Below are 13,063 nucleotides of genomic sequence, written 5' to 3' on the forward strand. Positions count from 1 at the left end.
ATAGTAGCAAACTGTACTTTTTTTTAAGTCATGCGAATTTGTCAGCCAATAGATTTCTTCAACAATTCAATTATGTTCAATTTCCGAGAACTGCATATATTTTACCGCCACATCATCCACAAAAGCAGCAGGACAATAAATATCCACATCAATCTCAGTTAACATTACATACCTTCAACTCCGCAGAGGCCAAGAAATATTCTCTTATGCCATGAAATATCTGCTGCACCAAAGCATAAACAATCCTTTCAGATGACGGAGCAAGTTTCCTATTCCAAAGTGTACTATCCAGCAGATCAGCCAGCCTTGTTTCTGTCGTTTGAATTGAAGTCAAGTCATTGGCACAGGCCAGATGACTAAGCTTCACATCTGCCCGTGATTTGGTGTCCTTCTCATTGGCAACAGACCCAACTACTGAATCTTGAGAAAGACCAGATGATACAGAAGTACCACTAACAGTGGTATGTTCTGTTCCAGAAAACGAGTCCAAGAACTGACGTAACCCAGCACGATTCTACAGGCATCCAAAGAGATGTTGATCACAAAGTGTATAGGGAAACAAATTGTACAGAAATAAACTGCTGACAGTCTAATTGCAATAAATTGGAATCATGTGCTTCTTCAAGACTTGAATTCCCATTCTGCATGGTACCTCTCTATAATTTAGGAAAGTGGCATGAAAAATTTGGAAAAAAAAAAACAAAAAACAAAAAAACAAAAAAAAATTAATACTTTCTCAAGTTCACAAATGATTATGATCCGTGAAATATATTCTGACCCCACAGAAGCATAACTCAAAAACAAATTTGATGCAAACATATAAAAATATAAACAGATTTAGTTCAGTACAGCGGCAATGCATTCTAGTTCTTATGTCTCGTCAATAACTAATATTTTACAAGTGTTGTAAGCCTGCAACAGATATCTAGTAACTTAACCAGGAAAATCCATGACAGATTACTCTTTGTTTACTGAGACAAAAGTAAAACAAATTGTTTGCTGTTTTCAACTAGACCAGTCTTTTTAAACTGTATTTTGATTGCTGTAGCTCTACCTTCTCTAATTATTTTTTTCTGGCACGTAAGATCTTCCTAATTTTGTATCTCAATAAAGTAAACCAATATGAAATCAGAGCATACGACAAGCAGCAATTTCAAAAATTTAACTATGACAACCTTATTGTGAAGAGACCATGTGACATAGCGTGTGGTGCTTACCAAATCCTCCATACACCTGCAGCAAAAACATATTTAACATAAGAGCATGTAGCAATGTAAGAGAACCAGAATAAAGAAACATTATTAATAAATTCTTGATGATTGTATTACCTCAAGTCACTGTTATTTTACCAATCAGTAAATTATATCTTATGTATTCTTTGCAAGTGTTTGCATATGATAAGTACCACAGGAGCACTAACTAGGGGTTAACCAGAATTTCCAGGCAGTTTACTTGCATGTAGTCTGAACCCCCTTACAGTACCTAACTAGATATTTGCTAGAGCTACCTGTCTCCTAAAGATAAGTGTTCAGCAGGAAACGTAGTTTTTAGCCTGAGTCCACAAAGCGGGTTAGGGGGATTTCTGGGTATCTAAAATGAAAGAGCAGAGATTCGATGAATTGTATATTAATCTATCTGCAGTTTGGGAGCTTGAATTGAAGATAATGATAGTGCTTGCCATTAGGCATGTAATTATGTACGGAACACTTGAGCATCGCTCCACTCCAAAGTAAATTCAAGTTTACCAGACTGAACAAAGCGATTGATTGTGTGGGATCATGAATCAATATGTAACCCTAAATAAAAATTTGATGACGTAACCAAAAAAAGAAAATAGACAACTACAAAAAGCCTAAAATCGGAAAGGGGTCCGAACAAATACATAATGTAACTGGTTTATTTACATTTCGTGATGCCTTACAACCATTACAAAAGCCATCTGGTTCTTTTATAACACATAGCCTATGCTAAGGTAACACATCCTTCAAGATGTTGGCTCTTAAATAGACGTCATTGTAAATTATTGAGCACTAAAAAAATTAGCTATTGGACAGCAAATCTTACATCTAGTTAAAGATTGTATTACTTTGAATCCTTCGATCTAGAGTTTTATTTTTATTTTAAAAGTCCTTTGATCTCGTTTTACATGTATTTTGTTTGTTTATATATATATCCATCTATCAATACCCCACCCCTCCCCACCCAAGAAAAAAAAAAAGAGAAAGAGAGAGGGAGAGAGAGAGAGAGAGAGAGAGAGAGAGAGAATAACTATAACAAGGAGTTTGCTTAATAATAGCAAGAGACAAGGGACATAAACCATGAAGGTGTTTACTTTTCACGACATGCCCTTTCGGTAGATTCTGCAAAGTCATTGAATGCAGAGGCAACACGCTTGAGAAACACCTCGTGGCCACTCAAATACTCACCATCTTTCTGCATGAAGGAAGAACAGTTTGCAAATTTTACTGCACAAAATTTTAGGATCTGCATCCAAGAATGAAAAAGACATAATCTACATAACTAAGGAGCCCATACCTGAAGAAGATAGACGGATATGGGAAGTAATCTCTTCAGAATATGCAAGAGTCTACCACCCAACTGCAATAGTAGAGAAACATTATTTTCCCCACAGATGGTTAGCAACAAGTAGAACCAATCAAATTTACTACCAAAATTTCCAACTAGTATCATCCCAGCATATGCCAGTCAAACAAGTTATCTACTTCATACCCAGTCTAATTCATCATAAATCTGGATACAGCACACAATGAATGTCAAATTCAAAGGACAAAATATGATGTTCACAGAAATGGAAAATCAATCAAGTACAGAAGCTAGATGCAAATATACTAGGCACAATCTCTTCACATTTCGTTTTCTCTTCTACCTAGTCATTGATTCATGAGTGAGACATGAAACATCTCCATCCTCACTCAGATATCAGAGTTCTTTGGAAAAACAGTTTTTATTTTTTAATTTTCATTAGCACTCATATGTCAGGGAACTATGGAAGAACTTTTTAATTTGTTCATATAACCCTCACTCAAATACCAATACACTTATCCTCCTCCTGTCCTCTTGAAGTTCCTGCTTTTCCTCCTAGAAGCATTGAAGCAATAATAACTTCTCTCCTCATCCAGTATGTGAGGCCAATGGATTGCTTTATTTAACTGAGTAGCATCCACTGGAAGGGAACTTGAAATACAAGGTTTGGACCCCATAAGGCGGTCATACTCTTCCGGTGTCCTATTTTCATTGTATCCTAATATATAACCCATTCATTCAACTAACTAATAAAGTGGTTTTTGTTTTAAATTTCATTGGTCTTTTGAAATTTTGGCCACAAACCCTTTATTGATCATACAATGTACATCAGGATCCTGTGTTCATAAATTGAATGTCTAATAACAAATGACACCTTGTACCTACATTACACTCCTCACAACAGGACATGCGTCACAGGAAAGAGATAACAAGAAAATAAAAAAGTAGAAAGTTACAGAGAAATTGTTCCTTACCTGATGAAGGAAAGGCTCAAACGTATCACGAGCTTTTGCAACAGCTATTACACAAGCTGTCCTGTTTCATAAAAAGTATAGTCAAAAAGCGAAAAAGATCAGTAGCTAGTGAAATAAATAGTAAGTAAAGAATAATTTAGAGCATGAATGTGACAGATTTAAAAAAGAAAAGAGGAAAACATGATCGGTTATACAGGTATGAGTATGACTATCATAAAGGCATAAATACCTAGAGTAGTTTGTTCCGTCATGTATATCTTCAACTCCACATGCATTCACGATTTCTTCCCTTGTAATTGGAGGGCATTTTGTTCCTCCAACTACAAAACGGAACTCAGCCATGGCACGATGGTATTGTGCACCCCCATAGAGACGCATTCCTGCATTCTACACACAGAGAACATACAGTTCTTACATTCGTACATGAAGTGTAAAAAGGTCATGTCAGTTTGCATCCACAACAGAAGAAAAAGTTATAGATAGGATCTCACTAAAGACAGGCAGGCAATTCAATAGCCTGATATTTCTCATGGTTTACTTTCAGTGGTAGAACTTACAGAAAGAAATTTGTTTGCGTAAATTAAAAAAAAAAAAAAAAAANAAAAAAAACGAAAGATGCAACGAATGCAAAACTAAAGCCAAACCAAAAAAACAAAATTACGGTTTCGTAATAGAAAACTTGTTCTAAAAGATAACAAATTGCAATAAAAGAATTCTTCAACTCACAGGTATAAGCTTGTGAGGGAACTGAAGGCCGTCACTGCTAACAAATGCTCCTCCATTAGTCCTCTCATCTTGTAGTGTTTCACCTTGAAAAGGAAAGGATGATATGGATTAAAACAGGCAAAGAAGAAACAACTTGAAATAGATTAGGATTACAAAAGCGGGTGGTGGAATATGTTGATATTCAATGGTTAACAATAAGAAAAGTTATCCCTTCTTGGTAACCATTAACATACATAGTCTGTTAAGGAACATAAAAGTGATTTACCAAATTTGTCTGGGGGTGCGACAACTGTTCCTTTCAATAGCAATGATAACTGATGTATAAAACAAATTTTGTCAGTAGAGATAAACCTAACATAGAAGCAATATTTAAAGCATTTAAAAAAAACACATGTCAAAGTGTCAAACTTGGAAAAAATAAAAAAAATAAAAAACCAATTAAAAAAATTCATAGCACAGAACTACTACACACTAAGCATTACAGTAGCACAAACAATCTTTCCACCCCAACAGTTATAGAAAAAAGACCTTTATGCACTTCCAACCACACCTAACATGAGGTCCATGGAGGTGACATCTCAAAGGGGTCCTAGTCCTATTTCATGAGGGGTTAACTAGGGTTGGGTTTAAGAGGGAGGGGGAGGGGCCATGTGTAGCTGGAAATGAAAAGGGGGATTTATGTCATACTCAAGTATCAAAATCCAAAATTCTACTAGTCAATAATATCAATATATAAGGCCACAACAAACAATTAAGGTAATAAGAAATTAACAACAACCTATAACCTATGATGCACAGGTACGGGTACGGGGTGTGGGATACGATACGTTATAAAACTCCTTGTAAAGGAGAATGGCACGACTAAAGTTACCTTCGTCAAGAACATATCATGAAATAATCTCCCTTTCTCCTTTAGTTTCAGTTCATCCAAAGTGCTGCATCAAGAAATAATGCAACATAACTTACTAACCAAGATAAAAGATAGAAACAGATGAAAAATGTTTGCAGTAGCTTGATTTTATATGCATTTACCATGTCTTGGTATAGTCATTTTAAGCAAATAAAATGAAACCAGACAGTAAATTGCATTAAGAGAAAGTGCTTTGTGAGTTTAACTATGAACCTGAGTTCTTGATTTATCTCATTCATCCTTCTTGTTGCACTCCGGTATTCCTTCTCAAGAAGTGGAATGATAAGTGGTACATTTTCCATATACCTTGCAACATATAATCCCTAAAATATCAGGACAAGAATTGAGCAAGTTATTTTGATGATAACAGGATAGTAGAAATTCTTACCTTTTCTGTAGCAATTCTTCCAGAAAAGACCTAAGTTTGCTTACGCCTATTCTACTTCTCTCTTGTACAGACAGTGAGCGACCCAATTTTTCCTCTAAACTTGCAACATCTTCCTTTTCTCTTACAGATATTGCCTGCAATAGAATTTATTACAAACATTAGATGGTTGCAATTAATGTCATACAAGCATAACAAAACTCGTGTTCCAGGTCTTGGGTTGGACTGCATTTCTCTCTTCAGAAATACCGGTTTTTATCCAAAATAAGAAAAAAAAAGACTTAAATATGTAGGCCGACTAGTAGACTTAATATGTATCTTAATTAAGTATGTTGTGTATAACTTTGAAAGAGCTTCTTCTAAGCTTACTGAAAGAGCACAAGACCATCTTATGAAAAGAGTACCTAGTACATATAACTCTAGTAGCCAAACTATCACTAATGGCAAAAATTTCTAAGTGGCAAAATATAACTCCGGACACAGAATGAATATCGTTATACCCCCTCATAATCTATTTTGGACGGAATGAAAATGAGATAAGCAAGAACACCTGTTTAAACTCATCATTAGATCTGTAAACGGAATCATGCCCAACACCAACTCTTCCAGACGGCACAGAAGTAAAAAAGGGGGAGTCTCCCAAGATGCAGCCATCGAGCATACACGTGGGAGGTGACAGAAACACCTCCACGTCTGACGACCGCGCAAACTGTGGTATTTTCGTATCAAGCTTGGTCGAAACAATCACAGTCCTCGAAAGCTCAGGATCAATCTGCGCATGACCGAGGCAAACAATTCAAGTCCCCAAACAGCTGGAACAAAATTCAACCAGTACAACAAAAAGGAGGGAACATACTTGCATAACAACTCTTCGCGTAGTTGCATTACTCCAGTCACTGCAGTCTTCAAGACACAATATAATGAGCTCCTTGTGCTGCATCTTAGCTCGCACTAGTGCTTCGACTGCGCGAGCTTGAACCTGAAATCAATATTACAACCATAATTCAACCACCAATCCGGTAACAAGCTCCCACACCCTGAATTACTACTCAATTCCTCGTAAACGTCATACGAATCAATCAAACCAACACGGAATCCAGTACAATTCTAATCATACAAAACGACACGAAATTAGAGTGAGGTTGAAGTAGAATGACCTGTAGAGCTCGGTTTTTGGGGCCAGGAGCAGGAGCAATGAGGCCAGGAGTGTCGATAATGGTGAGGTTAGGGCAGTACTTGTAGTCAACCCTAATAATGATCTCCTTGGCCGAGAAGAGAGACGGCTCCTTCTCGAGCCTAATGTTCTCGGCCTCAATGTAAGCCTGGATGTCGTGGAGGGACATGAGGTGGGCCTGGGCCGGGTCGGAGTCGGAGACGAGGCGGCAGAGAGGGGAGTGGGCGTCGGGGTCGAACTTCATGTGGAGAGTGATGGGGCGGCGGGTCTTGGTGCCGCCGCCGACGTGGTTGAACTGGAAGCCCATGAGGGCCTCGACCAATGCGCTCTTGCCATCTGTCTGGTGGCCGACGACGAGGACGGCGGGGGCGTCGAAGGGAGTGTGGAAGGCTTGGGCAAGGCCGTGGAGCTCGTTGTACGCCTCGTAGAGCCGGCACTGCTCCTCCCATGAGCGGAGCGAATCCTCCTCCGCCCTATCCATTTCTTTCTACTCACTATGTTTCAAAATGAGTGTGGACAGTGGACTGTGGAGTGTGGTGAGGTTCCAATTTCATATCGGGTTGGTGTAGAGACGGAGAATCGTTATCTTTGTCTCTAGAGCGTGCCAATTGCTCGCCGTTAATTTTTCAAACCGTTAAATAGAAACTAAAAAGAATAATGGAAAACAAAATTATAGAAATTCTTATACGCACGACGTGTATTTACACGACACAATTTTAACCGTTCATAACAATTCATATGTTTGACCACTATGCTTTTATATTATTTCCTATAATCCTGATCATCTATATATATATATGTGAAAATAAACGCCGTGTACTTAAGATTCTCTCTACAAAATTATTGTCATCGCCTTCCCATATGGGTTTTGTGTAGATACACTTCATGTGATGAATATCATATCTTCTGTTACAATTAAGAAAAAAGACTTATAAATTATGTGTGAAAATAGCTAGACGTCACAGTCCATCAACAAAAACAATAAATTACGCAAAATAAGTTTGAAATAATAAACATGGAAGTCCTTTTAATGAGGACCTTTAAGTTGAGGACTAACTGAGGACTTTTCAGCTTATCCCATTTTTCGATCTTATATCCACATCTTGACCGTTCAGTTTATAAGTATTTATGAGTAGATCATTTATGCAAATTTTTAGTCGCATTGAAAATCGTTAAGACATTCATAAGTGTGATTTATCAATTATGAACTTGAACGGTTCATGTTTGACATATTTGGTTCATCCATTAATTTGATCTAGTTTGTTACCTTAACGATCACCGATTTGGCTGAAAATTTGTATGGTTGATCTACACATATAGACCTAAAAACAAAACGGATGAGATGCCAAGATGTGATCGAAAAATATGTCTTTTAAATTATAAACCGAAAAGTCCTCAACTTAAAGGTCCTCACTAGAAAGAGTCCCTAATAAACATTAGAATTTGAAAAAACCAAATACGGAGCTTTAACTTTTGAAAGCCCCTCATGAGAAACAAACCACTAGTATGAAGAACAAAAGTTTTTTACATATCATAGCATAAATTCATTCCCTTTCCCCTTTTAGTAAACCCATCCGGCCATCATTATAATCTAGCTCCACACAATCCGACAGATTTTTCCTTTAAAGGTGAGAGAAAAAGTAGGACTGATTTTTATTTTGAGAGACAAGCTCCTCTCCTTGAAACCTTTCCATTGGTTGCATAACGTTCACTTGGCAAGAGTAATATCGCCCCATAAACAACTAGCTAGGCTACGTTCTGAAAAACTATAATTCATCTGCACGTTTTTCGTGAATAGTGACTAGTCACACTACCAGGAGTGAAATTGTTATATGTCGGGATTCTTCATGTGATCTAGTGAACTATGAAAATTCTGAGATTGAAGAAACTCCCCAAAAATAAAACAGCTCACACAATCGATGACTTGATTTCAAGATAAAAGGCTTTCCTATGACAAGGATGCACTCTTGCAGCCACAAACAATACATTATATCAAACAGAGAAACTATCAAACCCAGATAAATTGCAACAAGAGATCCATGTCCGTATCCATTGTCCTTCATCAATTTTAAGTACCAAAATAGGTCATACTATCCAGATATTATACATGCACCATATTTGGTGATCAAGTACTACGGTAACCAACAATCAACAAAGCCCTCTACAAGTATAATTGGCAACAATCTTGCTCAATCTAATCCCAGTCAATGCGCTACATTATGAGCAACAAGTAGGAACAATGAGGTGGACTGAGTTTGTAATCTGAAAACAAACAGGACGAATATACAATTACCTTTTGTGTCAAGTGGAAGTTGTCTCTGCAAATCAGATCACTACTCTGGGCAAATTTCACCAAACAGTGGCAATCTCCTTCTTGTAGTAGGACCATAGAGAGAAGCAGTGATGTGCTCATCTACATCTGCCTTTGATGGAGGTTCTTCAGTTGAAGAAGGCAAGACAACCTCAATGCCATCATCTTGGGGTGACCAGTCTCCGCAGCAGATAACAGTAATGGGGGTCATGCTGGTGCTATACAGAGTCTTGCTGGTGCTATGCAGAGTCTTGCTGGCGCTATTCAGAGTCTTGCTGGTGCTACTCAGTTTTGGAGACAAGGCTGCTGCTGCTTCAGTAACAGCTGATGCCATGATCTGATAGACAAGGCGGGACTTCGGGCTGGGAGTACATGATCCTGAACTAGGTGAAGACTTGCACAACTGTGCCAAGAGAAACAAAAACAGAAGAAACAAGGGTAATTTCAGGAGTTGAGTATATCAAATTAGGCAGCTAACTAATGCAGTGTGATTCCTTACCTCAGATTTGTTCTTGCCAGGAAAACGAGTTGGACGCATATTTTCTTTTCCAAGTACTAACTGCAAAAACATAGACAATCTGTCAAGACAAAACTGCAAGAAAATCAAAGTTTTGTCAAGTCCTCACCATAAATGGACAATTTGCACTATAAGTTTAACATATAACTTTAACCAGCACTACTGAACAAATCATCCCAAGACACCAGTGAAATTTGGTAATATATAAAGGATATGGATAACCAATGTATTAAAACAAACACTCAGAAAACCATCAAAGGCACCATGGCACCAACCCTAGTTCTCAAAGAATGTGGGATCGAAATATTCAGCGGTGTAAAAACACTCTGGAGATTTATAGAGAGCATTATGTGTAAAGAACCTTAACTATAAAAATTGTTTTACAACTGCTCTGGAGAATTATAGAGAGCATTACGTGTAAAGAACCTTAACTATAAATATTGTTTTACAACTGCACTGGCTACTAAAATACAATCATACTAAATCATTGACAAACAATCACAATTTAACCTCCTGATGACTAATTAGAATCAGTAGTCCTATGATGATGATGTTCATGGACAGATGACACATAAGCTGTTGTTGACTATCAGTGAAAACAGGTCAACTGTCCTTAACTTCCATACCAGTTCTAGTCATACAACTTCTAAATCGAGCACCAACCGTCAACTCATGGACAGATGACACATAAGCTTCTGTTGACCATCAGTGAAAACAGGTCAACTGTCCTTAACTTCCTTAACACTACTAGAATTAGCTCATCATACAACTTATAGAGCACCAACCGTCAACTCACGGACAGATAGCACGTAAGTAGAAATTACTTCTGCAGTACCAGCGTTCACTTTCCATTAGCTTTTTTTTTTCAGGCCAATGTGATCAATCCCAAGAACATATTGCAGTCGGTGTATGGGCTAGCCCATGGAGTGGTCAGCTATGATATGATGATAAAGGTTGAGAACCATTTTCTAAATCAAGCAACCTAATCCTACATAACAATTTATAGTTTTACAGTACTGCCACATCTTAAGGTGACACATTCATCTCCACCGAACTATATCTTTGTCACATACTTTTGTAATGCAGAAAGAAAACAGCACTTCCAAGTTGGAGTTTAAATGCACCCCAGGATAATCAGTGTGCAACCAGAAACTAACTATACTTGATGTGGACAAGTCTCTTACTTGTACTTTTCGACACCAACCACCTACTTCTCACTAACAAGTCTTTCTCATACATTTCACAAGTCAAAACAAGCTTTTAGTGAACCATAATTTGACTAACCACAACAATGTTAGATATCCCGAAGAATAGTTAGTACATCAATCTTATTTACATGCCTTCCATGCTCTTTTGAAGCAGTCTAACAGAACATTTTCTGCTCTCTAGTACTGTATAATCAAGCAAACAATACTGTTTTGGTAAGGTTTAGAGTTTTCATTGTGTTCCCCAAGTAAAAGGTTAAGAAGCAGAGCAAAGAATTTTATAACGCTAATGAAAATTTGAAAGTAAAGGTCCAACAAAAACACTGCTTACCTATCGGTAACTACCCCGCTTCTTCACATGCATACAATCAAGTGTTACAAATGACATTGTTTCTCATAGATTATTCAGAAAGGTCAGAACAAGCTCTTAACGGACCATTCTATAGACTAACCATAGCATCATCTGAAATCTCAAGGCATATTTAAAGGTTGCAATCTTGTTTACGCAGATGTTATGGTATTTAGAGGCAGGAAGTAAACATGTTCTTCTTTGGTGAGGTTTTACTGACCATTGGATCTATCTGAACCTATCCTCTTCCTAACATGTTACTAAACGAGTGGCAAAAACTAATGTAGTTTCTCATAAATTCATTTCAGTCACAAAAAGATACAATGGGATATTATTTCAACTGACAATAGCAGCATTTGAAATCTCAAGGACTTGTTAACGCTGCAACTACTATTTAGCTAGAATATGTGCTCTTTAAAGGCAGTAAGTAACAACATTTCCTGCTTTTGGACTACTGAATAATCAAGCAAACAATCCAGTTCGGTCAATTCTAGTTGTGCAATCAGTTACAAGCTTAAGGAGCCGAGTAAATCAAAGAGTAGCAGCAAAATCTACTCACGCAACAAACAGACATGCAATGATGGCTAACTCGTAGGCTCAAGATGCTTAATTAACCACATTTTGATTCAAATGCAAGAACCCTAAACAACAATGAATCAACATTGCATCTTGCAATCAGAAAAGTATAGCACCAAATGTACCCAAGTCATATGTTAGATTCCATCCAAAACAATAACACTCAACTGAATAGAAAGAAAAATACTAATCACTTCTCACCGATATCGAATTGACAGTAATTACAATGCCGATACAAAACTTAGATCATTATTCATTGACAGCTAAACAGATAATTGCTAAACTAGAATCGATAAAGCAGTGAGAGAGAGAGAGAGAGAGAGAGAGAGAGAGAGAGAGAGAGAGATCAAGACCTGGCCTTTGTAGATACTCTTCCCCGAAGAATCCGAAGAAGCAGATGAAAGCGAAGCAGAAGAACCACCGGACCTCAACGTACTCCTCTTTCCTTCGGTGGCGACCAAAACGCCGTCCATCACCAGAACCTCCTCCCTCGGCACCGCTCTCACCGGCGGAGACCTCGCCGCCGCCGCCATCAGATTCTCGACCGGCGAGAGCGGGTGGCGCCGCTGCTTGAAGCAGCCGACCGGCGACTGAGAGCCTCCGCGCAGGTACCGGAGGAGCGGCGAGTCGATCGCGTCCTCCTTCTCGAAGCTTCCTCGTTTGATCAAGTGCTGCGGACTCAATTTCGGAACTCGCGAGTTGCCGTGAAGATTCTCCATCGCTCACTCCTGCGCAGAAACCCTAACACAGTCATGGATTGAAAACCGAACTTTCCCGCCAAAAATGGAGCAGAGGAAAAGGAATTTTCAGATGAGATTAACGACGATGATTAGAGTCGATCCAGATTAGGGATTCGTACCAAATGCAGAAGACGAAATTAGGCTTCGGCTCCGAGAGCTGGAAGACGATGGAACCTCTGGAGATAGCAACGGCGTAGGGGCTGATGCGAATAAAACCTAGAAATGAGTTGCCGACCCTGCCTAGTTTAGTTGCTCATCTATATGGGTACCAGTATTTATATTTCTACCGTTCTACCGATCTTTTTCTCGTTTTTAAAGTTCGGTGTATCAAGTTTTTAAAATATTATATTGGTATCTTAAATTTCTCTAACTTAAAATTAGTATATATAACCATTCAGATTATTAATTTACGCTTAGATAAAAAAAAAAAGGAAAATTCCCATCTGCCTTAATTTTAAGGAATTTTTTCCTACTAACAAAATAAGAATCTAAAATTCCCACTAACCATAATATTTCTAGTGATTTGTTCTCTCTAACAAAATTTTGACTTTTTCTATTATTTTTGTGGACAAAACTGTCCTTCCCTCTTCTCAGTCTCTCATCTATCTCTCTCTATCCAAATTCTATCGGATCTAATCTCTCTCTCTCTCTC

At 38.0% G+C, this 13,063-nt stretch overlaps 2 protein-coding genes across 2 annotated transcripts in view; both read right to left on the minus strand.

Annotated features, from left to right (window-relative positions):
- Nucleotides 1–8,754, minus strand: part of LOC101297452 (dynamin-like protein ARC5-like) — a 9,409-nt gene extending 655 nt beyond the window's left edge. Inside the window, exons 1-15 of the mRNA XM_004301942.1 lie at nt 8,728–8,754; nt 6,697–7,200; nt 6,396–6,518; nt 6,090–6,311; nt 5,543–5,676; nt 5,368–5,460; nt 5,116–5,179; nt 4,510–4,558; nt 4,245–4,327; nt 3,748–3,905; nt 3,519–3,579; nt 2,536–2,598; nt 2,333–2,433; nt 1,176–1,233; nt 173–514 (exon numbers count right to left, since the gene is read on the minus strand). Of these exons, the coding sequence (XP_004301990.1) occupies nt 173–514; nt 1,176–1,233; nt 2,333–2,433; nt 2,536–2,598; nt 3,519–3,579; nt 3,748–3,905; nt 4,245–4,327; nt 4,510–4,558; nt 5,116–5,179; nt 5,368–5,460; nt 5,543–5,676; nt 6,090–6,311; nt 6,396–6,518; nt 6,697–7,200; nt 8,728–8,754 (2,082 nt within the window). The remainder of the gene's footprint in view (nt 1–172; nt 515–1,175; nt 1,234–2,332; nt 2,434–2,535; nt 2,599–3,518; nt 3,580–3,747; nt 3,906–4,244; nt 4,328–4,509; nt 4,559–5,115; nt 5,180–5,367; nt 5,461–5,542; nt 5,677–6,089; nt 6,312–6,395; nt 6,519–6,696; nt 7,201–8,727) is intronic.
- Nucleotides 8,708–9,528, minus strand: LOC101301976. The gene is made up of 2 exons (XM_004300642.1): nt 9,524–9,528; nt 8,708–9,427 (listed from the first exon to the last, which is right to left on the minus strand). The coding sequence occupies exon 2, from the start codon at nt 9,356–9,358 to the stop codon at nt 9,047–9,049; it is 312 nt and encodes a 103-aa protein (XP_004300690.1). The 5' UTR covers nt 9,359–9,427; nt 9,524–9,528; the 3' UTR covers nt 8,708–9,046.
- Between the last annotated feature and the right edge of the window lie 3,535 nt (nt 9,529–13,063).

Source organism: Fragaria vesca, linkage group LG5 (assembly GCF_000184155.1).
Source record: "Fragaria vesca subsp. vesca linkage group LG5, FraVesHawaii_1.0, whole genome shotgun sequence".
In the NCBI taxonomy this organism is placed as follows: domain Eukaryota; kingdom Viridiplantae; phylum Streptophyta; class Magnoliopsida; order Rosales; family Rosaceae; genus Fragaria; species Fragaria vesca.

What these genes read in the sequence shown, in the direction of transcription:
- LOC101301976 (XM_004300642.1), bottom strand. Translation starts at nt 9,358, where the DNA reads ATGGCATCAGCTGTTACTGAAGCAGCAGCAGCCTTGTCTCCAAAACTG.